General features: G+C 46.8%; 1 protein-coding gene across 2 annotated transcripts in view; it reads left to right on the forward strand.

Annotated features, from left to right (window-relative positions):
* Positions 1–9,727: 9,727 nt before the first annotated feature.
* Positions 9,728–25,452, forward strand: part of OS9 (OS9 endoplasmic reticulum lectin) — an 86,836-nt gene continuing 71,111 nt past the window's right edge. For both annotated transcript variants that reach the window (XM_069758588.1, XM_069758587.1), the window contains exons 1-6: positions 9,728–9,947; positions 12,279–12,455; positions 12,576–12,639; positions 13,977–14,053; positions 22,797–22,895; positions 23,939–24,140. In XM_069758588.1, the coding sequence (XP_069614689.1) occupies positions 9,795–9,947; positions 12,279–12,455; positions 12,576–12,639; positions 13,977–14,053; positions 22,797–22,895; positions 23,939–24,140 (772 nt within the window). In that variant the 5' untranslated portion in view covers positions 9,728–9,794. The remainder of the gene's footprint in view (positions 9,948–12,278; positions 12,456–12,575; positions 12,640–13,976; positions 14,054–22,796; positions 22,896–23,938; positions 24,141–25,452) is intronic.

A 25,452-nucleotide genomic window follows, 5' to 3' on the forward strand; every position in this document is an offset into this window, starting at 1 on the left:
ATTACACCAGTGGTCATTCCAGAGTCACTAATAATTTTCTACCTCGCTCCCAATTCCATAGAGTCCAGAGGATACGTTCAGAACCTACCTGCTGTGAGGAACGTCTGCCTGACAACAGGATAACATTTCAATAAAGAAGATACCCCATGAGATAAAGGGAATCTGTCACCTCATATTTCGTATATAAACTGCGGCTACCGGCATCAGGGGCTTATCTACACCATTCTGGAATGCTATAGATAAGCCCCGATATAACCTGAAAGGTAAGAAAAACAGGTTATATTATACTCACCCAGGGGCGGTCCGGGTCCGATGGGCGTCGCGGTGCCTCCCATCTTCATACGATGTCGTCCTCCTCTTTGCTTCCTGCCGCGGCTCCGGCGCAGGCGTGCTTTATCTGTCCTGTTGAGGGCAGAGCAAAGTACTGCAGTGCGCAGGCGCCGGCAGGGGTCAGAGAGGCCCGGCGAATCGGGGGGCTTATCTGCAGCATTGCAGTTTATATAATAAATATAAGGTGACAGATTCCCTTTAACCTCTTTACCCCAAGGGTTGTTTGCATGGTGACCAGGTCAATTTTTACCTTCCTGACCACTGTCCTTTTATGAGGTAATAATCCTAGAATGCTTCAATGGATCCCGGTGATTCTGACATTGTTTTCTCATGATATAATGTACTTCATAGTAGTGGTAAGAGTTCTTTGATATAACTTACCGTATGTCTATTTGTGAAAAAAAGGAAATTTGGCAAAAAAATTTAAAATTTCACAATTTTCAAACTTTGAATTTTCATGCCCTTAAATCACAGAGATATGTCACACAAAATACTTAATAAGTAACATTTCCAACATGTCTACTTTACATCAGCACAATTTTGGAATTTTTGAAATTTTTTTTGTTAGGAAGTTATAAGGGTTAAAAGTTGAACAGCGATTTCTCATTTTTACAACATCATTTTTTCTAATTCACCACATAAAATTTGAAGTCACTTCTATCTATATGATAGTAGAAAATACCCAAAAGTGACACCATTCTAAAAACTGCACCCCTCAAGGTGCTCAAAACCACATTCAAGAAGTTTATTAACACTTCAGGTGCTTCATAGGAATTTTTGGAATGTTTAAAAAAAAAAGAACATTTACGGTAACTATTTTTTGCAAAAAAATTACTTCAGATCCATTTTTTTTAATTTCCCAAGATTAACAGGAGAAATTAAAAAGTTGTTGTGCAATTTGTAAACCCATGTTTGGGCGCACGGAGGAGCTTGGAAGGGAAGGAGCGCCGTTATACATTTTTTATGCAAAATTGTCTGGAATTGAGATCGGACACCAATTCGTGTTTACAGAGCCCCTGATGTGCCTAAAAAGAAGAAACCCCCCACAAGTGATACCATTTTGGAAACTAGATCCCCCAAGGAACTTATCTAGATGTGTGGTGAGCACTTTTAATCCCCAAATGCTTCACAGAAGTTTATAACGTAGAGCCGTGAAAATAAAAAATCGTATTTTTTCCACAAAAATAATCTTTTCGCCCCATTTTTTATTTTACCAAGGGGAACAGGAGAAATTGGACCCCAAAAGTTGTTGTGCAATTTCTCCTGAATATGCTGATACCCCATATGTGGGGGTAAACTACTGTTTGGGCGCATGGCAGAGCTCGGAAAGGAAGGAGCGCAGTTTGACTTTTTCAATGCAGAATTAGCTGGAATTGAGAGTGGACGCCATGTCGTGTTTGGCGAGCCCCTGGTGTGCCTAAACAGTGGAAAACCCCCACAAGTGACCCCATTTTGGAAACTATACTCCTCTCAATGAACTTATCTAGATCTGTGGTGAGCACTTTGAACCCCCAAGTGCTTCACAGAAGTTTATAACATAGAGCCGTGAAAATAAAAAATTATATTTTTTCCACAAAAATAATTTTTTCGCCCCCAATGTTTTGTTTTACCAAGGGTAACAGGAAAAATTGAGATTCACACCCATATGGTTTGTGCTGAAGTTTGTATCCTCTATGTTACAAGTTTGTGAATAAAGAAACCTTTTTTTTCATGGATTCGGTGAAGCTGGACATTTTCTTCTTTCTAACCACAACTTGCACTGTTTTAGGAGCTCCCTAAAAACACATCTGTTTATCACATTCAATAAGTCCTTTTATATATAACCCATTCATTATTTCTCTGATCATAACTCTTCATCAAACTCCACGGCACCCAAAAGCACCACACATACTGGCTGGTGAGCAGCTCTTGCGGCCTTTATCTATCCCCCTTTCCCTCATGATGGCTGGACCATCATTGTAAATAAGCACCTGTACTTTGTGTCTCTCCTCTCCCACCTCATTGTACATTGTAATTACGAGCAGGGTCGTCATTATGTTTGCTTTAATTATTGCATTATCTTTATGTTACTTATGACTGTTCTATATGAACTTCTGAATTGTAAAGTGCTGCGGAATATATTGGCACTATATAAAGATTGATATTATTATATGTCTCACATTGCACCTGTTTCTATATATGGCACTACCATCTATCCTCAGCTAAGTGTACAGCAATAATAACACATGTAATGTCAGCAAAACCTTCCATTAGGGTGAAGCAATGTACACAGTCCAGATTAGAAACTAATAATTTGGTTTGACTTAATATTTAACACCCATACGCATCATAATTACATTCATGTTATCAGTTTTCATCACTCCCGTCCGTACATACATCTCACTCATATGCACAGCCTTCTTTATTTCGTCATCATCCCTTCTACCATATATCTGCCTTTTTCTGTTTCTATTACATGGAATACATTTTTGAGTATAATCAGACACCTTCTGAACATTATATACGCCAGGTGCTGTATAGCGCCCTATAAGATACATTCATGCCCACAGTGCCCCCCAACCAGGTAAGCTCCAACTCTTATTCATGTCACTTGCTCTGTCTAGCTTCCGACCTTTGCCCCCTCTCTTCTGCTGGTGTACCCACTATGCACTCCGATCCATTATATAATATTGACCAAATGTTATTTTGCCTCTTGACCACAGTGCAAAGCGCGTCGGCTATTCTCCTTTATCGTCACCTTAGTATGCCAACTTACATCAAAATGATCTACTGCACAAGTTTACTCGGGTACTTTAAAACCCATTATCTACCAATGTCCTTTTTTTGGGACGCCTAATCTTTAGCTTCTAGCAACTAAGATTGTATATTTTTTATAATTAGGTCCAATTTTTTGTGTTGTGTTTGTAAAATGAATGTTTTCAAAATAGGAAATCATGTCATTGTCATTTTTAAATGACTATTGGGACGCCATTTTCTGAAAAATCCGTAGTTGTAAAAATTTTAATTTGGCAAGTTATGGGTTAACTTTTTTTTGTATATATGTAAATATGCATATTATTGTGCCTATGATATGAATATGTACCTGTAATTATGTGGCACCTTTATGTTGTGTTTTTATACACGTGACTCTGCATTACCTCGATACGTCTATTGGTCTGTTATTTTACGGCTATTTTCACATGCTCTTCTCTCAATTTCCAAAGAAACTGTTTGAAAAAGGTTTTTTTAAACTGAAAAATCACGATGTTCACATCCAATGAGCACTATTAAATCTATCATTGCTGTGCGCTGTTCTCAGCAAACTGTTTATTTGCATGGAGAGTGCAGTCTAATCAACCTTGAAGCATTTGGTTGACTCTGAGCAGAGCGTATTTCCCTGTACACTTCAGAACTCATCCAGCTACTTCTCTCTTCAGTCACATCATCAATAAACATTGGTGACCCAGTGCCACTGGCAGCCATGCATGCCCAAGCCATCACACGGCCTCCACCATGCTTTACAGAGGGTGTGGTGCCCTTTGGATCATGAACTGTTCTAAGACTTCTTCACACTTTCTTCATCCCATCATTCTGGTACAGGATGATCTTAGTTTTATCTGTCCAGAGAATGTATTTCCAGAACCAGCTGGCTTCTTCAGATGATTTTTTGGTAAAGTCAAATCTGGTCTTTAAGGCTGACTAATGGATTGCACCTTGTGGTGAACTCTCTATATTTGCGCTCATGAAGTCTTCTCTTTCACCACTGTTGCCTTCCGGGGACTAGGCCGTTTTGAGTTCCCAAGCTCATCAGTGCCTCTTTTTTTGCAGAATGTATCAAACCATTGATTTGGCCACTCCTAACCTTTCTGCTATCTCTTTGATGGATTTCTTCATTTTTTCTGCCTAATGATGGACTGCTTCTCTTACATTGAGAGCTCCTTTGGCTGCATGTTGTAGCTGTATGCAAATCCCACACATGGAATCAGCTTCAGACCTTTTACATGCTTAACTCATGATGGGTAAATGAGGGAATAGCCCATACGGCCCATTAAAGGGCATCTATATACATAATTGTCTAAGGGGTACTTCCGTCTGTCTGTCTGTCCTTCTGTCACGGTTATTCGTTCGCTGATTGGTCTCAGCAGCTGCCTGTCATGGCTGCCGCGACCAATCAGCAACGGCCACAGTCCGATTAGTGTCTCCCCTACTCCCCTGCACTCACTGCCCGACGCCCGCTCCATAATCCCCTCCACTCACCGCTCACACAGGGTTAATGGCAGCGGTAACGGCAGCTTCTATTAACCCTGTGTGTCCCCAACTATTTACTATTGATCCTGCCTCTCCACGCTCCCAGGACCGCTCCATTGCAAGCGGCAGCTTCCACTCCCGTCCCAGGGCTGGTGTGCGACAAGGACCTGCCGTGACGTCACGGTCATGTGACCGCGACGTCATCATAGGTCCTGCTCACACCAGGCCTGGGACCGCAAGCTGCCGCTGCCAATGGAGTGATCCCAGGAGCGTGGAGAGGAGCGAGAAAGGCGGCAGAGGGTAAGTATAGCAGGACTTCAACGGGCTATAGGTGAATATATGTTTTGGTTTTTTTTAAGTCTCTATACTACGTGGCTCTGTCCTGGGCAATATACTACGTGGCTCTGCTATATACTATGTGGCTGGGCAATATACCGTACTAGGTGGGCTGTGCTATATACAATGTGGCTGGGCAATACGTGACTGGGCAATATACTACGTCGCTGGGCAATATACTACGTGGCTGGGCAATATACTATGTGACTGGGCAATATACTACGTGGCTGGGCAATATACTACGTCGCTGGGCAATATACTACGTCGCTGGACAATATACTACGTCGCTGGGCAATATACTATGTGACTGGCCAATATACTACGTGACTAGGCAATATACTACGTGACTGGGCAATATACTACGTCGCTGGGCAATATACTACGTTGCTGGGCAATATACTACGTCGCTGGGCAATATACTGCGTGACTGGCCAATATACTACGTGACTGGGCAATATACTACGTGACTGGGCAATATACTATGTCGCTGGGCAATATACTACGTGACTGGGCAATATACTACGTGACTGGGCAATATACTACGTGGCTGGGCAATATACTACGTGACTGGGTAATATACTATGTGACTGGGCCATATACTACGTGGTTGGGCAATATACTACGTGGCTGGGCAATATACTACGTGACTGGGCAATATACTACGTGGCTGGGCAATATACCACGTGCTTGGGCAATATACTATGTGGCTGGGCAATATACTACGTGACTGGGCAATATACTACGTGACTGGCCAATATACTACGTGACTGGGCAATATACTACGTGGCTGGGCAATATACTACGTGACTGGCCAATATACTACGTGACTGGGCAATATACTATGTGGCTGGGCAATATACCATGTAACTGGGCAATATACTACGTGGGCTTGGCAATATACTACGTGACTGGGCAATATACTACGTGGCTGGGCAATATACCGCGTGACTGGGCAATATACTACGTGGGCTTGGAAATATACTACGTGACTGGGCAATATACTACGTGGCTGGGCAATATACTATGTGACTGGGCAATATACTACGTGGCTGGGCAATATACTACATAGCTGGGCAATATACTACGTCGCTGGGCAATATACTACGTGACTGGGCATATAATACGTGACTAGGCAATATACTACGTGACTGGGCAATATACTACGTGACTGGGCAATATACTACGTCGCTGGGCAATATACTACGTGGCTGGGCAATATACTATGTGACTGGGCAATATACTACGTGGCTGGGCAATATACTACGTGGCTGGGCAATATACTACGTCGCTGGGCAATATACTACGTCGCTGGGCAATATACTATGTGACTGGCCAATATACTACGTGACTAGGCAATATACTACGTGACTGGGCAATATACTACGTCGCTGGGCAATATACTACGTTGCTGGGCAATATACTACGTCGCTGGGCAATATACTACGTGACTGGCCAATATACTACGTGACTGGGCAATATACTACGTGACTGGGCAATATACTATGTCGCTGGGCAATATACTACGTGACTGGGCAATATACTACGTGACTGGGCAATATACTACGTCGCTGGGCAATATACTACGTGACTGGCCAATATACTACGTGACTGGGCAATATACTACGTGACTGGGCAATATACTATGTCGCTGGGCAATATACTACGTGACTGGGCAATATACTACGTGACTGGGCAATATACTACGTGGCTGGGCAATATACTACGTGACTGGGTAATATACTACGTGACTGGGCCATATACTACGTGGCTGGGCAATATACTACGTGACTGGCCAATATACTACGTGACTTGGCAATATACTATGTGGCTGGGCAATATACTACGTGACTGGGCAATATACTACGTGGCTGGGCAATATACCACGTGACTGGGCAATATACTACGTGGGCTGGGCAATATACTACGTGACTGGGCAATATACTACGTGACTGGGCAATATACTACGTGGCTGTGCAATATACCACGTGACTGGGCAATATACTACGTGGGCTTGGCAATATACTACGTGACTGGGCAATATACTACGTGACTGGGCAATATACTACGTGACTGGGCAATATACCACGTGGCTGGGCAATATACCACGTGACTGGGCAATATACTACGTGGGCTTGGCAATATACTACGTGACTGGGCAATATACTACGTGACTGGGCAATATAATACGTGACTGACCAATATACTACGTGACTGGGCAATATACTACGTGACTGGGCAATATACTATGTCGCTGGGCAATATACTACGTGACTGGGCAATATACTACGTGGGCTTGGCAATATACTACGTGACTGGGCAATATACTACGTGACTGGGCAATATAATACGTGACTGACCAATATACTACGTGACTGGGCAATATACTACGTGACTGGGCAATATACTATGTCGCTGGGCAATATACTACGTGACTGGGCAATATACTACGTGACTGGGCAATATACTACATTGCTGGGCAATATACTACGTGACTGGCCAATATACTACGTGACTGGGCAATATACTACGTGACTGGGCAATATACTATGTCGCTGGGCAATATACTACGTAACTGGGCAATATACTACGTGACTGGGCAATATACTACGTGGCTGGGCAATATACCACGTGACTGGGCAATATACTACGTGGGCTGGGCAATATACTACGTGACTGGGCAATATACTACATGACTGGGCAATATACTACGTGGCTGGGCAATATACCACGTAACTGGGCAATATACTACGTGGGCTTGGCAATGTACTACGTGACTGGGCAATATACTACGTGGCTGGGCAATATACCACGTGACTGGGCAATATACTACGTGGGCTTGGCAATATACTACGTGACTGGGCAATATACTACGTGGCTGGGCAATATACTACGTGACTGGGCAATATACCACGTGGCTGGGCAATATACTACGTGACTGGGCAATATACTACGTGACTGGGCAATATACTACGTGACTGGCCAATATACTACGTGACTGGGCAATATACTACGTGGCTGGGCAATATACCACGTGACTGGGCATATACTACGTGGGCTTGGCAATATACTACGTGACTGGCCAATATACTATGTGACTGGGTAATATACTACGTGGCTGGGCAATATACTATGTGGCTGGGTAATATACTACGTGGCTGGGTAATATACTACGTGGCTGGGCAATATACTACGTGGCTGGGCAATATACTACGTGGGCTGGGCAATATACTACGTGGCTGGGCAATATACTACGTGGCTGGGCAATATACTACGTGGCTGGGCAATATACTACGTGACTGGGCAATATACTACATTGCTGGGCAATACACTACGTGGCTGGGCAATATACTACGTGGCTGGGCAATATACTACGTGACTGGGCAATATACTACATTGCTGGGCAATATACTACGTGGCTGGGCAATATACTACATTGCTGGGCAATATACTACGTGGCTGGGCAATATACTACGTGGTTGGGCAATATACTACGTGGCTGGGCAATATACTACGTGGCTGGGCAATATACTACGTGGCTGGGCAATATACTACGTGACTGGGCAATATACTACGTGACTGGGCAATATACTACATTGCTGGGCAATACACTACGTGGCTGGGCAATATACTACGTGGCTGGGCAATATACTACGTGGCTGGGCAATATACTACATTGCTGGGCAATATACTACGTGACTGGGCAATATACTACGTGGCTGGGCAATATACTACGTGGTTGGGCAATATACTACGTGGCTGGGCAATATACTACGTGGACATGCATATTCTAGAATACCCAATGCGTTAGAATCGGGCCACCATCTAGTTTGAAATAATTGTCCAATTACCTTTGGTCACTTTAGAATGAGGCAGCCACAAATTGAAAAGCTGTAATTCCGATCCCCTAACTCCCATTAATACCCCCGAATTAAAGCTGAGAGTCTGCACTTTAACCCCTTCACGCCGCGGCCCTTTTCCATTTGTTTTTCGCTCCCCTTCTTCCCAGAGCCATAACTTTTTTATTTTTCCGCCAAAATGGCCATGTGAGAGCTTGTTTTTTGCAGGACAATTCGTAGTTTTGAACGACACCGGGTCGATCAGTGAGCAGCACTGGCGCCAAGACGAGGGCTCGGGCAGCACAGTGAACCTGGGTACTGCACACAGCTTCAGTGCACCAGTGGGGAGCCGCGCCTCACGCCATAAGAAACGAGCCCTCATGCAGTTATGTGAGCAAAGCAATAGACTGTTGTCCCCAGTGCTGCATTCTGCCAAACGGCCACAGACCAGGAGCGGCGCTGCGTCCTGCAGCTTCCCGCTGTAATGTCAGCTCACTTCACCCTATGGGCATTTATACTTTTCCCTACAACTCGGTGTTCAGAGCGCCCCCTAGTGACGATGCTTTACCACAGCCGATTGGTGACAGCCATAGACTGAATGTTACAATCCCTGGCGTCTGTTGCTACAGCAACGTACATACAAGGAATCGTTTCCGGTCACTGATTTGTCCACTAAATTCTCCTAGCGCGAATGTTACGCTTCGCCCTGCCGGTCGCTTCCTATTGGTTCACGTCACCGGCTATCATAGCCTATCAACGTCTTAGTCTTGGTGAGCCAAAACGCCGGCTCTGCTTCAGCCTATCAGGAGTGACAGAGTGGAGTGATTGACAGCCCATCTGGCCAGTGCGCGCACAGAGTAATGCGCGTGTTCTCTCTATGGGCGGGACATAGATAAGGAAATGTTTTGTGAGAGGCTAACTGTGAAAGACACGTGTGAGGGCCAATAGGAGCCTCTTCTGTCACAGCTCTGGCCAATCAGCACAAGGCGGATGGCGAGTGGCTGGGGCATGGGAGTTTAGAGGAAGGTGCATGTTGTGCTGATTGCAGCTGAAGGGGTAGAGAAGATGGCGGTGCCCGGGGGTTGTGCTGTGCTGCTCGGAGCCCTGTGGCTGCTGTTCGGGTTGGCATCGGCCTCCATAGGCTTCCTGAACCTAGAGGAGCTGACGGAGATGAAATACGGGATAGAGATCTTGTCCGAACCGGTGATCAGAGGCCAGGTAATGCCGGCGAGAACAGCTGTCACCCGGGGCGGCGGTGTGGGAGAGTGCAGCTCCGGGGAACAGCAGCCGGTATGGGAGAGTAGGGTGCCGGCTTGTTGGGTGCCGACCTCCCCCGCGGTGTGCCAGCTTGTTGGGTGCCGACCTCCCCCGCGGTGTGCCAGCTTGTCAGGCGCCGACCTCCCCTGCGGTGTGCCAGCTTGTCAGGTGCCGACCTCCCCCGCGGTGTGCCAGCTTGTCGGGTGCCGACCTCCCCCGCGGTGTGCCAGCTTGTTGGGTGCCGACCTCCCCCGCGGTGTGCCAGCTTGTTGGGTGCCGACCTCCCCCGCGGTGTGCCAGCTTGTTGGGTGCCGACCTCCCCCGCGGTGTGCCAGCTTGTTGGGTGCCGACCTCCCCCGCGGTGTGCCGGCTTGTTGGGTGCCGACCTCCCCCGCGGTGTGCCAGCTTGTTGGGTGCCGACCTCCCCCGCGGTGTGCCAGCTTGTCAGGCGCCGACCTCCCCTGCGGTGTGCCAGCTTGTCAGGCGCCGACCTCCCCCGCGGTGTGCCAGCTTGTCAGGTGCCGACCTCCCCCGCGGTGCGCCAGCTTGTCAGGTGCCGACCTCCCCCGCGGTGTGCCAGCTTGTCAGGCGACGACCTCCCCCCGCGGTGTGCCAGCTTGTCAGGTGCCGACCTCCCCCGCGGTGCGCCAGCTTGTCAGGCGCCGACCTCCCCTGCGGTGTGCCAGCTTGTCAGGCGCCGACCTCCCCTGCGGTGTGCCAGCTTGTCGGGTGCCGACCTCCCCTGCGGTGTGCCAGCTTGTCAGGCGCCGACCTCCCCCGCGGTGTGCCAGCTTGTCAGGCGACGACCTCCCCCCGCGGTGTGCCAGCTTGTCGGGTGCCGACCTCCTCCGCGGTGTGCCAGCTTGTCAGGCGACGACCTCCCCCCGCGGTGTGCCAGCTTGTCGGGTGCCGACCTCCCCCGCGGTGTGCCAGCTTGTCAGGCGACGACCTCCCCCCGCGGTGTGCCAGCTTGTCGGGTGCCGACCTCCCCCGCGGTGTGCCAGCTTGTTGGGTGCCGACCTCCCCCCGCGGTGTGCCAGCTTGTTGGGTGCCGACCTCCCCCGCGGTGCGCCAGCTTGTCAGGCGACGACCTCCCCCGCGGTGTGCCAGCTTGTCAGGCGACGACCTCCCCCCGCGGTGTGCCAGCTTGTTGGGTGCCGACCTCCCCCCGCGGTGTGCCAGCTTGTCAGGCGACGACCTCCCCCCGCGGTGTGCCAGCTTGTTGGGTGCCGACCTCCCCCGCGGTGCGCCAGCTTGTCGGGTGACTACTTCCCCCTCCCCCCTGCGGTGCGCCAGCTTGTTGGGCGACTACCTCCCCCCACCTGTGATGCGCCAGCTTGTCGGGCGACTACCTCCCCCCGCGGTGCGCCAGCTTGTCGGGCGACTACCTCCCCCCGCGGTGCGCCAGCTTGTCGGGCGACTACCTCCCCCCCACCTGTGATGCGGCAGCTTGTCGGGCGACTACCTCCCCCCCACCTGTGATGCGGCAGCTTGTCGGGTGACCCACCTGTGCAGGGTGCCCACTTGCCATAAACGTCAGTGTGACTAGGTTGGTTGTTACGTTTCAGCAGAATCCTAGCTCTTTACCGAGCGCAGGGAGGGCCCTGATCACAGGTCTACAGTCTGAGACTGGGAAGGACGGAGTATGTGCAGATTACAGCGGAATGAACGTTCTTCCATGTAACGTCCACTGGTGAATGATGGATCCCTTGTATATTCGCAGCACTGTGGGCAGGGATGGGCACTGGTCTGATACCTACCATGCACCCGACAGGACAACCCCTGACATCTGGGGCAGAGAAGCGGTGAAGCAGATCATGTGACAGATGCACCGCAGCATCCTGCACCGCAGCATCCTGCACCGCAGCATCCTGCACCGTGAGTCAGATCCCGGTCCGTCCCCACCCGCCGTCAGTGCTGTCGGCCACTCATACATTAATAATGCTGATGTATTGACCCGTGTATATTCTATGTGACGTGCTCCAGCAGAGGAGATGCGTTAGCACTTGTTATATGGGACGTGTTCATTCTGCTATAATTTGTTTATATTCCAATGTTCATTCCTCACCTAACACCCGTGGAAACCACATTGTGCCTCTTAATCTTCACTAAATACAATTTTTTTTTTTACATTTATTATTGGATCCAGAGGCCATGATTCATCTGCTGCCGTGGATGCTGCGATGCACACGTTCCCGCCGACACCACTCACTACACTTAATGACACCAGACACACTGTAACCTTTATTTAATATTTGGTCTTTCTAGTTGGTGTCATTTTATCTCTTGCAGAGTAAAGCTGGCGACATAGTTACCATCGCCTCCAAGTACAAGCAGAATTACGAGTGCAAGCTTCCTGCGGTTGCTGTGCAGTTTCAGCAGGAGAAGGATGACGACCCTCTGGCGTACGTTGGGCTCGGGATAGCGGAGCTTTTGAAGCCCATGGAGGCTGCACCGTGTCTCACAAAGGTAAAGCTGGCAGCCCAGCGGGGGCTGCTATATGTGCTCTCATACAGTCACTTGCCGTCCTATGAGTGTGTGCGATCATTAAACGCTGATGATCTGCTGGTAAATGACTTTGTTTTTCAGACCAAAGACTGGTGGACGTACGAGTTCTGCTATGGAAAGCACATCCAGCAGTACCATATAGAAGGTGTGTTGGCGGATGCAGTGTTTGGTATGATTTTATTCTTTGTGGCCAGTGACTCAGGAATCGCATGGCTCACAAGCCTCCCCCTGCCTAGCCGCTCTCCATGGGAGCACATGTACAGATAATCCGGGCAGAGCCGGCTTCAGGATTTTGTGGGCCTCGGGCAAAAGAGTCTGTGGGCCCCTTGAACACATACCACGATTCATGATGCACAGATAATATAGGTATAGTACACTGCCAAATACTTCATTTACTACTTACACTACACGAGTGATATCTATTGTAAATTCTACAATAGCTCAGAAACCGGCGAATCTTCGCAGCACACAGTGCACAGAGTGACTGCAGACTTATCATTTTAGACGGGACCTATAGTCCTCCATACAGTATTACGGGCACCACATAGTCCTCCATATAGTATTCTGGGCACCGCATAGTCCTCCACACAGTATTACGGGCACTGCATAGTCCTCCACACAGTATTACGGGCACCGCATAGTCCTCCACACAGTATTACCGGCACAACATAGTCCTCCACACAGCATACTGGGCACCACATAGTCCTCCACGTATTATTACGGGCACCACATAATCCTCTACACAGTATTCTGGGCACCACATAGTCCTCCACATATTATTACGGGCACCACATAGTCCTCTACACAGTATTCTGGGCACCACATAGTCCTCCACATATTATTACGGGCACCACATAGTCCTCTACACAGTATTCTGGGCACCACATAGTCCTCCACATATTATTACGGGCATCACATAATCCTCTACACAGTATTCTGGGCACCACATAGTCCTCCACACAGTATTACGGGCACCACATAGTCCTCCACACATTATTACGGGCACCACATAGTCCTCCACACAGTATTACGGGCACCACATAGTCCTCCACACAGTATTACGGGAACCACATAGTCCTCCATATAATATTGTGCAAGCCCGCATCAAAGGCAGGGACATGACATATGTCTTACTACAGAGCGTTCATCCATGACATTTCTATGGCTCATGATGATAGTCATATATTGTGTTTTCTATCATATCGAAACGATGACTTTCGCCCTGACACCAGTTGCACAGCCAAAGAAGGCTCTGGCAGTGTTGGGTTGCTCATGAATAGGGTTCCATTGTGCTCCACAGGTTATAGCGACTGTGACAGTCCAGTCACAAAAAAATAGACTTTTTACAACTTGCTTTTTGCGACTTGCTTGTGTGAGTCTGGTATAACGTAACTGTCTTAACACGGACACTTGTGATATAAATTAGTACTGGGAGCATTAACGACAATGAATTTTATATAGGTTTTTTCTTTTTTTCTTTAGAATCTGAACTGAAGGGGGATATTCTCTACCTGGGGCACTATCAGTCTGAATTTGACTGGAATAATGAAACCGCAAAGGTGAGTAGTGTCTCCCCCACATCAGTGTCCGGTCATTTATTTATAGTGTCTGTGCATATTTTCAAGGGTTTGTGCACCACAAAAGCCATTGTACTCATTAGTGGCCAAGTGCATGTGTCTGCAGGAAAAATCTGCCCGTCTTAAATCTTTCTGAGTTTTTTGTGTTTTGTTTAAAAAAAAAAAAAAATTACAGCAAAATGTTTTATTCTATGTTCTCATGATGAACTTTTGGGGAGTATTTCATGTTGCAGATTTTTTGCACCCATTAACCCCCGGACCCGCCATTATGATTCTCCAGGTCATTCCGAGTTCATAGACACCAAACATGTCTAGATTCTTTTTTTATCTAAGTGGTGAAAAAAAATTCAAAACTTTGCGGGAAAAAAAAATATTGCGCCATTGTCCGATACTCGTAGCGTCTCCATTTTTCGTGATCTGGGGTCGGGTGAGCACTTATTTTTTGCGTGCCGAGCTGACGTTGTTAACCCGTTTCTACCATTGGATGTACTATTCCGACCATGTGACCCGGGCCCTAATTCCCATGGACGGAATAGTACATCCAACGCGTTCAGCCACTCTCACGGGGGGAGCGTGGCTGATCGCGGCCAGGTGTCAGCTGATTATCACAGCTGACATCCAGCACTATGTGCCAGGAGTGGTCACGGACCGCTCCCGGCACTTTAACCCCCGGAACACTGCAATCAAACAAGCATCACAGGCTCCCTGCGTGCTTCCCTGAGACCCTCAGAACAACGTGATGTGATCACGTTGTTCCGAGGGTCTCCTCCGTTCTCCCTGCAGGCCCCCGGATCCAAGATGGCCACAGGGTCCTGCAGGGAGGTGGCATGTCAGTGACTGCTTAGAGCAGGTGCCGGCAAGCCTCCTGCACTGCCTGTCAGATTGCTGATCTGACACAGTACTCTGCAAAGTGTCAGATCAGCGATCTGACTTTTTGCAGTGATGTCCCACACTGGGACAATGTAAAAAAAGTAACAAAAAAATGTAATCCTGTGTAAAAATATATTTTTTTAAATTCCCAAAATAAATAATAAAAAAAAAACATTGTTCCAATAAATGTTTCTTTATGTAAATAAAAAAAGCAATAAAAGTACACATTTAGTATCTCCGCGTCCGTAACGACCCGACCTATAAAACTGTCCCACTAGTTAACCCCCTTCAGTGAACACTAAAAAAAAAAAAAAAAAAGTAGCAAAAAACAACGCTTTAACATCATACCGCCAAACAAAGTGGAATAACACGCAATCAAAAAGATGGATATAAATGAACTTTGTACTGTTGAAAACATCATCTTGTCCCGCAAAAAAACGAGCCGCCATACAGCATCATCAGTGAAAAAGAAAAAGTTATAGTCCTCAGAATAAAGCGATGCAAAAATTATTTTTTTATATAAACGTTTTTATTGTATAAAAGCGCCAAAACATAAAAAATGATATAAATGAGGTATCGCTGTAATCGCACTGACCCGAAGAATAAAACTGCTTTATCAATTTTACCAAATGCAGAATGGTATAAACGCGCCCCCCCCCCCCCCCCAAAAAAAAAAAAAAAGAAATTCATGAATAGCTGGTTTTTGGTCATACCGCCTCACAAAAATCGGAAGAAAAAGCGATCAAAAAATATCACGTGCCCGAAAATGTTACCAATAAAAAGTCAGCTCGTCCCGCAAAAAACAAGACCTCACATGACTCTGTGGACCCAAATATAGAAAAATTATAGGTCTCAAAATGTGGTTATGCAAAAACTATTTTTTGCAATAAAAAGTGTCATTTAGTGTGTGACGGCTGCCAATCATAAAAATCCGCTAAAAAACCGTTATAAAAGTAAATCAAACCCCCCTTCATCACCTCCTTAGTTAGGGAAAAATAATAAAATAAAAAAATAAGTATTTATTTCCATGTTAGGGTCGGGGCTAAAGTTGAGGTTAGAGTTTGGATTACGTTTACGGTTGGGATTAGGGTTGGAATTACGGTTAGTGGTGTGTTGGGGTTAGGCGTGTGGTTGGGGTTAGGGGTGTGTTTTGGTGAGGGTTGGAGTTAGAATTGGGGGGGTTTCCACTGTTTAGGCACATCAGGGGCTCTCCAAACGTGACATGGCGTCCGATCTCAATTCCAGCCATTTCTGCGCTGAAAAAGTGGAACAGTGCTCCTTTCCTCCTAAGCTCTGCTGTGCGCTCAAACAGTGGTTTACCCCAACATATGGGGTATCAGCGTACTCAAAACAAATAGGACAACAAATTTTGCGGTCCAATTTTTCCTGTTACCCATGTGAAAATAAAAATTTAGGGGCCAGAAAAAATCATTTTTGTGGGAAAAAGATGATTTTTTATTTTCACGGCTCTGCGTTATAAACTTCTGTGAAACACTTGGGGGTTCAAAGTTCTCACAACACATCTAGATAAGTTCCTTGGGGGTCTACTTTCCAATATGGGGTCACTTATGGGGGGTTTCTACTGTTTAGGTGCATCAGGGGCTCTGCAAACGCAACATGACGTCTGCAGACTATTCCATCAAAGTCTGCATTCCAAAACGCCCCTGATGTGCGCCCAAACAGTAGTTTTCTCCCACATATGGGGTATCTGCGTACTCAGGACAAATTGCACAACAACTTTTGCGGTCCAATTTCTTTTGTTACTCTTGAGAAAATAAAAAATTGGGAGCGAAAAGATCATTTTGTGAAAAAAAAAAAAAATAAAAAAAAAATAATATATATATATATATTTTTACGGTTCTACATTATAAACTTCTGTGAAGCACTTGGGGGTTCAAAGTGCTCACCACACATCTAGATAAGTTCCTTAGGGGGTCTACTTTCCAAAATGGTGTCACTTGTGGGGGTTTTCAGTGTTTAGGCACATCAGGGCCTCTCCAAACGTGACATGGCGTCCTATCTGAATTCCAGCCAATTTTGCATTGAAAAGTCAAATGGCACTCCTTCCCTTCCAAGCTCTCCCATGCACCCAAACAGTGGTTTACCCCCACATATGGAGTATCGGCATACTCAGGACAAATTGTACAACAACTTTTGGGGTCCAATTTCTCCTGTTACCCTTGGTAAAATAAAACAAATTGGATCTGAAGTTTTTTTTTTTTTTTTGTGAAAAAAAAGTTAAATGTTCATTTTTCTGTGAAGCATTTCTAAAATTCCTGTGAAGCACCTGAAGGGTTTAATAAACTTCTTAAATGTGGTTTTGAACACCTTGAGGGGTGCAGTTTTTAGAATGGTGTCACTTCATTTAGACCCCTTAAAGTGACTTAAAATGTGATGTGGTCCCTAAAAAAAAAAAAGGTTTTGTAAATTTTGCTGGAAAAATGGCTGGTCAACTTTTAACCCTTATAACTTCCTAACAAAAAAAAAAATTTGGGTTCCAAAATTGTGCTGATGTAAAGTAGACATGTGGGAAATGTTACTTATTACCGTATATACTCGAGTATAAGCCGAGATTTTCAGCCCAAAATTTTGGGCTGAAAGTGCCCCTCTCGGCTTATACTCGAGTCACGGTGGGCGGCAGGGTCGGAGGGTGAGGGGGAGAGGGCGCTGAGGCATACTCGCCTAGTCCCGGCGGTCCTGGCGCTCCCCCTGCCCGTCACACGGTCTTCGGCGCTGCAGTTCTTCTCTTCAGCGGTCACGTGGGACCGCTCATTAGAGAAATGAATACGCGGCTCCACCTCCCATAGGGGTGCCGGTGACCGCTGATAGAGGAAGAGGCTGCGGCAACGAAGACCGTGTGACAGGCAGAGGGAGCGGGACGCCGGGAGCAGGTAAGTATGTAATATTCACATGTCCTCGTTCCACACGCCGGGCGTTGCTCCATCTTCCCGGCGTCTCTCCGCTCTGACTGTGCAGGTCAGAGGGCGCGATGACGCATATAGTGTGCGCGGCGCCCTCTGCCTGATCAGTCAGTGCGGAGAGACGCCGGGACCGGACGCCGGGAGCTGCAAGCAAGAGAGGTGAGTATGGCGTTTTTTTTTTTTTATTGCAGCAGCGGCACAGCTTTCTATGGCACATCAATGGGGCAATACTGAACGTCGCAGAGCACTATATGGCAGCTTATGGGGCAATACTGAACGGCGCAGAGCACTATATGGCAGCTATGGGGCAATAATGAACGGTGCAGAGCACTATATGGCAGCTATGTGGCAATAATGAATGGTGCAGAGCACTATATGGCACAGCTTTATATGGCACATCTATGGGGCAATAATGAACGGTATAGAGCATCTATTTTTATTTTTGAAATTCACCGGTAGCTGCTCCATTTTCCACCCTAGGCTTATACTCGAGTCAATAAGTTTTCCCAGTTTTTTGTGGCAAAATTAGGGGGGTCGGCTTATACTCGCATACCTCCCAACTTTTGAAGCTGGGAAAGAGGGACAAAGTGCGCCGCGGCAAATTTTAGGCCACGCCTCTGACCACACCCATTCACTAGTCACACCCATATCCACGTCTCAACCACACCCATTTAGCACTGCTGATCACACTGTTCATAAAGAATAATTATAAACAAAAAAAATGGCCGCAGTGCTCTATACTGTATAATGGCCACACATGATGCTCAATACTGTATAATGGCCACACAGTGCTCCATACTGTATAATGGCCGCACATGATGCTCCATACTGTATAATGGCCGCACATGATGCTCAATACTGTATAACGACCCCACATGATGCTCAATACTGTATAACGGCCACACATAATGCTCCATACTGTATAATTGCCGCACATGATGCTCAATACTGTATAATGGCCCCACATGATGCTCAATACTGTATAATGGCCCCACATGATGCTACATACTGTATAATGGCCACACTTGATGCTCAATACGTTATAATGGCCACACTTGATGCTCCATACTGTATAACGGCCACACATGATGCTCCATACTGTATAATAGCCACACATGATGCTCCATACTGTATAATGGCCACACATGATGCTACATACTGTATAACGGCCACACATGATGCTCCATACTGTATAATGGCCACACATGATGCTCCATACTGTATAATGACCCCACATGATGCTCCATACTGTATAACGGCCACACATAATGCTCCATACTGTATAATGGCCGCACATGATGCTCCATACTGTATAATGGCCACACATGATGCTCCATACTGTATAACGGCCACACATGATGCTCCATACTGTATAATGGCCACACATGATGCTCCATACTGTATAATGACCCCACATGATGCTCCATACTGTATAACGGCCACACATAATGCTCCATACTGTATAATGGCCGCACATGATGCTACATACTGTATAATGGCCACACTTGATGCTCAATACTGTATAATGACCGCACATGATGCTACATACTGTATAACGGCCGCACATGATGCTCCATACTGTATAATAGCCACACATGATGCTCCATACTGTTTAATGGCCACACATGATGCTCCATACTGTATAATGGCCACACATGATGCTCCATACTGTATAATGACCACACATGATGCTCCATACTGTATAATGATCGCACATGATGCTCCATACTGTATATTGGCCGCACATGATACTTCGTACCGTATAATGGCCACACATAGCTACTCCTACACACGCGGCTGCACTCCGTACACTTTGCATACACGGCTCCGCTCCATACACACGGCTCCACTCCATACATCTCAAACACACACGGCTCCGTTCCGTTCACCTCGTACACATTCAGCTCCGCTCCATACACCTCATACACACACGGCTCCGCTCCATACATCTCGTACACACGACACTCCGTACACCTCATACACACACCGCTCCATACACATTGCAGAAGCTGCTCCGCTCCGTATACCTTGCGCACACACACGGCTCCGCTGCGTACACCTCATACACATACGGCTCCTCTCCATACATCTCGTACACACACGGCACTACTCCGTACACCTCGTACACACACGGCTCCGCTCTATACACATTGCACACACTGCTCCGCTCCGTATACCTTGCACACACGTGGCTCTGCTCCGTACACCTCGTACACACGTGGCTCTGCTCTGTACACCTCGTACACACGTGGCTCCACTCCATACACCTTTCACACTCTGCTCTCATCCGAACACCTCTTACACACGACTCCGCTCCGTACACCTCGTACACACGCGGCTGTGCTCCGTACACACGACTCCGCTCCGTACACCTTTCACATGCAGCTCCTCTCCGTACACCTTGTACACACGCGGCTGTGCTCCGTAGACCTCATACACATGGCTCCGTACACCTCGTACACACGACTCCGCTCCGTACACCTTTCACATGCGGCTGCGCTCCGTACACGTCACACACACGCGGCTGCGCTCCGTACACCTCGCACACACGCGGCTGTGCTCCGTACACCTCCTACACACGCGGCTGTGCTCTGTACACCCCTTACACACACGGCTCCGCTCCGTGCACCTTTCACACGCTGCTCTGCTCCGTACACCTCGTACACACGCGGCTGCGCTCCATACACCTCGTACACACGCGGCTGCGCTCCGTACACCTCGTACACACGCGGCTGTGCTCCGTACACCCCTTACACACACGGCTCCGCTCCGTACACCTTTCACATGCTGCTCTGCTCCGTGCACCTCGTACACACGCGGCTGCGCTCCGTACACCTCATGCACACGGCTCCGTACACCTCGTACACACGCGGCTGCGCTCCGTACACCTCGTACACACGCGGCTGCGCTCCGTACACCTCATGCACACGGCTCCGTACACCTCGTACACACGCGGCTGCGCTCCGTACACCTCATGCACACGGCTCCGTACACCTCGTACACACGCGGCTGCGCTCCGTACACCTCGTACACACGCGGCTGTGCTCCGTACACCTCATGCACACGGCTCCGTACACCTCGTACACACGCGGCTGCGCTCCGTACACCTCATGCACACGGCTCCGTACACCCCTTACACACACGGCTCAGCTCCATACACCTCGTACACACACGGCTCTGCTACATCCACCCTGTAAACACCTCCTGACCTCACACATACGCTGCCTTACCCTCCTCCGGTGCCATGGCAACCAGCAAAGTCTTGTACACGGAGGTCCTCCTCCCGAATCCGATCATGTGACCCCTAACTCCTCCCATCCTGTGACCTCATCACAGGTCCTGTGCACAGAGCAGCCATTATGCGCTGCTGTGCTGGCTGGGTGCAGGGACTCAGAGCTCTCAGCTGACCGACCGGGTGATTCACATACCTCCCAACCAGTGCGGGACAATTAATGTCCCGCCCGGGATCGCGGGGCTGACTGTCAAAATCAGGACAGTCCCGCTGGATCCGGGACGGTTGGGAGGTATGTACTCGGGTCGGCTTATACTCGAGTATATAGGTAAGTATTTTGTGTGACATGTCTCTGTGATTTAAGGGCATGAAAATTCAAAGTTGGAAAATTGCGAAATTTTAAACATTTTCGCCAAATTTCTGTTTTTTCACAAATAAACGCAGGTAATATCAAATAAATTTTACCACTATCATGAAGTACAATATGTCACGAGAAAACAGTGTCAGAATCACCGGGATCCGTTGAAGTGTTCCAGAGTTATAACCTCATAAAGGGACAGTGGTCAGAATTGTAACAATTGGCCCGGTCATTAACGTGCAAACCACCCTTGGGGGTAAAGGGGTTAATTATACCACTTTTGTGCAGATACGATTTTTTGATTGTCCGTTATTGCATTTTAATGTCGCTGCGACCAAAAAACCACAATCCTGGCTTTTCGATTTTATTTATTTCTTCTTCCTCACTACGCCGTTTAGCGATTAGGTAAATCTTTTTTTTTTTTTTTTATCAGGTGAGTCTGAACACGGCGATACCAAATATGTGTATATTTGATTTTTTTTTTCTTTTGTTTGTTTTTATTTTGAATGGGGCGAAAGGGGGTTAATTTAAACTTTTTATATAATTTTTTTTTTTTTTCATTCTTTTAATATTTTTTAAACTATTTTTCTTTAAGTTTTGGCATACTTCAATAGCCTCCATGGGAGACTAGAAGCTGCCATAACGTAACTTGATCGGCTCTGCTACATAGAGGTGATGCTCATATCGCCTCTATGTAGCAGAACTACTGCATTGCTATGAGCTCCGACCACAGGGTGGCGCTCCCACCTCAACAACTATAGAGATCTCAAGGAGACCTCTGGTTGTTATGCCAACGAACCGATGACCCCCCCCCCCCACCCCCCCGGACACATAACGGGGGGGGGGAGGGGGTCAGCGGTGCACGTATTTCCGTCCCGATGGCCGGAAGCGCAAGTTAAATGCCGCTGTCAGTTTGACAACGGCGTTTAACTAGTTAGTGTGTTAAGACGGATCGCGATTCCACCCACGCCTATTGCGGGCACATGTCAGCTGTTCTGTTGTGGGGACCCTTTTGGAATAGCTGGCCTGCTGGAGGATAGGGAAGGGGTTAAAATATAAAGAATTTCAATGGTATTTTTTCGTACAATAATGCAGTAATTCCTCGCTTGTGTAGGGGCTTAATGTACCCTCCCTGTGCGGTCTTGTTGACTTTTCTCCGGTTTTCTCATTTACACAGAGGAGCGCTGCTCTGCACGTGATGTGACGGCTCCGTATGTCATTTACAGACACCACAGTGGGAAATGCCATCCAGGGTCATCATGTCGTAGATGCTGTCGCGTCTGCACTACAAATCTGTGTAATACCTCTCATCCCTCTGCTGACTTGCCGTTTTCTTCTATTAAGGCATCAAAACACCACAGACTAAAGCGTTACCACAGCCAGATGTACGTGAACGGCTCCAAGTGTGACCTGAACGGCCAGCTGCGAGAGACCGAAGTCCGAGTAAGACTATGATTTGTGCTCGTGCAGGCGACTATTCTAATCAGACGATTGCTGCTCATTGTTTTGACCGATATTGCTCATACCCATGTTATTCTATGGGACCGTGCACATGTACAATTTTTTTTTTTCTCGAACCAAGGGGAAATAAAATCGCACCGTGCACGATTTGCCTCCGAGAATTGGGCAGCATTCGCCCATTCATGTCTGTGGGTCCTATTTTCCTGGACTGACCTAATGGAGAAGGTGGTAATTTTTTTTTTTTTTTTTTCCACCTTCAAGAAAATCAGATCTCACTTTGGTTAAGTTCTGATCAGTCTGTTTAGCATAGTCAGACCGATTCTAATTCTTCTTTTTTTTTTTTTTCTTTTGAATGGAGATAAAGCGGTCATCTGTACCTACCCTAATACACAAAGTTATGGAGATCTATGTCCGTGCACCAGTAGTTTAGCCTCTCTCTTCATTAGTTGTTAACCCTATAAGGTCATGTTTTTTGTATTTTTTGTAACCTTGTTTCATGAACCGTAACACTTTACCATATAAAGTAATAATAATAATAATCTTTATTTTTATATAGCGCTAACATATTCCGCAGCGCTTTACAGTTTGCACACATTATCATCACTGTCCCCGATTGGGCTCACAATCTAGAATCCCTATCAGTATGTCTTTGGAATGTGGGAGGAAACAGGAGAACCAGGGGGAAACCCACGCAAACACGGAGAGAACATACAAACTCTTTGCAGAGTACAAAGTACTGAAAAGGGAGTAAAAAAATCCCAATGCAGTGGAATTTTCCATTCTGTAAAGTCAGGTTCCCATGTGAGGTTTAGGTCATGTTCTTGTTGGTAGGTGGACTTACCGTATTTTGTTATTTTGATAAAAATTGTGTAAGTGCCTCGTGTGTAGCTATTGTGGAGTTTATGTAATAATTTGCAGAGTGCTGTTGGTGTATGTGTAATATATATATTTTCTGTATAGAGTTGTGCTTTGTAGAATGGTTCTGCGAATGTTAGTGATGTGTAATTGTTCTGTTGTCGTTGCAGTTCTTGTGTGAAGACGGCTCAGGAGACTATATCGCTCGGGTGGATGAACCTCAGTCTTGTACGTACGTGCTGACCATTCACACCACTCGGATCTGCAATCATCCCTTCTTACGTCCTCCTTCCACTGGATCACCACAGCCCATAAAATGTCATCCGGCTCTGAGCCCGGAACAGTATGTAGAATATGTAAAGGCACAAGTGTGTAAGTATAGCCCTGATCAGTCTATTCCATACTTTCACCAGTTTGAGCAGTTTAAACTGGCCACATTACGGAATAGTGATTGCTGAGCTGATTAATGTATATCTTTATATTTCTTATCTTTGTTGCGGAGATATTGGCTTATAAAGTTTAGATTCTAATTTCCCTATCCAATCAGGAGGTGATGGCAAAGATTCTTCTCTGGGCCATGGATTTTTTTTCCCCTGCATGACATGGACCAATCATAAGCAAGAGGTGTCATGCAAGGGAAAAAATAAAAAAGAACGTGCCCGTAGCGAAGGTCACACCCGGCTCATGTGATGACTGTAGATTCTCTCATCAGAATGCAAATGACAGTGTGATCAAGCTCTGATTGGACGTTGTCATCCGTGTGCAGTACGCGTGTGATCCGAATATTCATTAAAACGCGGGCATTCTGTTTTGTTTTTTTTTTTTTTTTTTCATGGATTTGTCCTGAAAAATGTAGAATTCTGCACAGCCTCATAGACTAATATTGGTTGGGGTGCTATCCAATGTTTTGTCGAATCACACTGGGCCCGATAAGTCTTCTGCCACCTGCCCTAAGACATCTACTGACACACAGCCCAGTTCTCCTCACTGGTCTCATTGCCATCATCCACTCTGATGACAAGTGGGGTAGGCGAGTAGAGCAGAGCTGTGTCATTACAACCCTCTTTTGCAGCTTTCCTCTCCAGGTGCTTTAAAGGGGTTTTCCCAAGAACAAAGTTAATTTTAATCAATATAGCTTGAATAACAGTACTCTACACAATTGGATGTGTTTAAACAAATGTTCCTGTGCATAAATAATTTAATAAATGTGTCCCTACTGTGTAGTGTCTGTGTCTGACCATGCAGAAACCTGGCCTGATCATACCACAGCTCCTGGGCAGGGGAGGAAGCAAAAGAGAGGATACAGACAGGACAACAGGGGATTTGCCTCACAAAAAAAAACATCATTTCCGATCCCATGCAGTCCTGTGTGTATACCTTTTGCTCCCTCCCCTGCCCAGTAGCTGCGGTATGATCAGATCATATTCCTGCACGGTCAGATACGGCCATTACACAGCAGGAGCACATTTATAAGATTATCTCAGCACAGGAACATTTTTATTTTATTTTTTTAAACCCATCCAGTTGTGGAAATTATTATTATTCCTAGATCTATTAATTTAAATATACTTTGTGGGAAAACCCCTTTAAAGGGACACTGTCACCTGGATTTGGAGGGAACAATCTTCAGCCATGGAGGCGGGGTTTTCGGGTGTTTGATTCACCCTTTCCTTACCCGCTGGCT

This window comes from Ranitomeya imitator, chromosome 3 (genome assembly GCF_032444005.1).
Source record: "Ranitomeya imitator isolate aRanImi1 chromosome 3, aRanImi1.pri, whole genome shotgun sequence".
Lineage (NCBI taxonomy): Eukaryota > Metazoa > Chordata > Amphibia > Anura > Dendrobatidae > Ranitomeya > Ranitomeya imitator.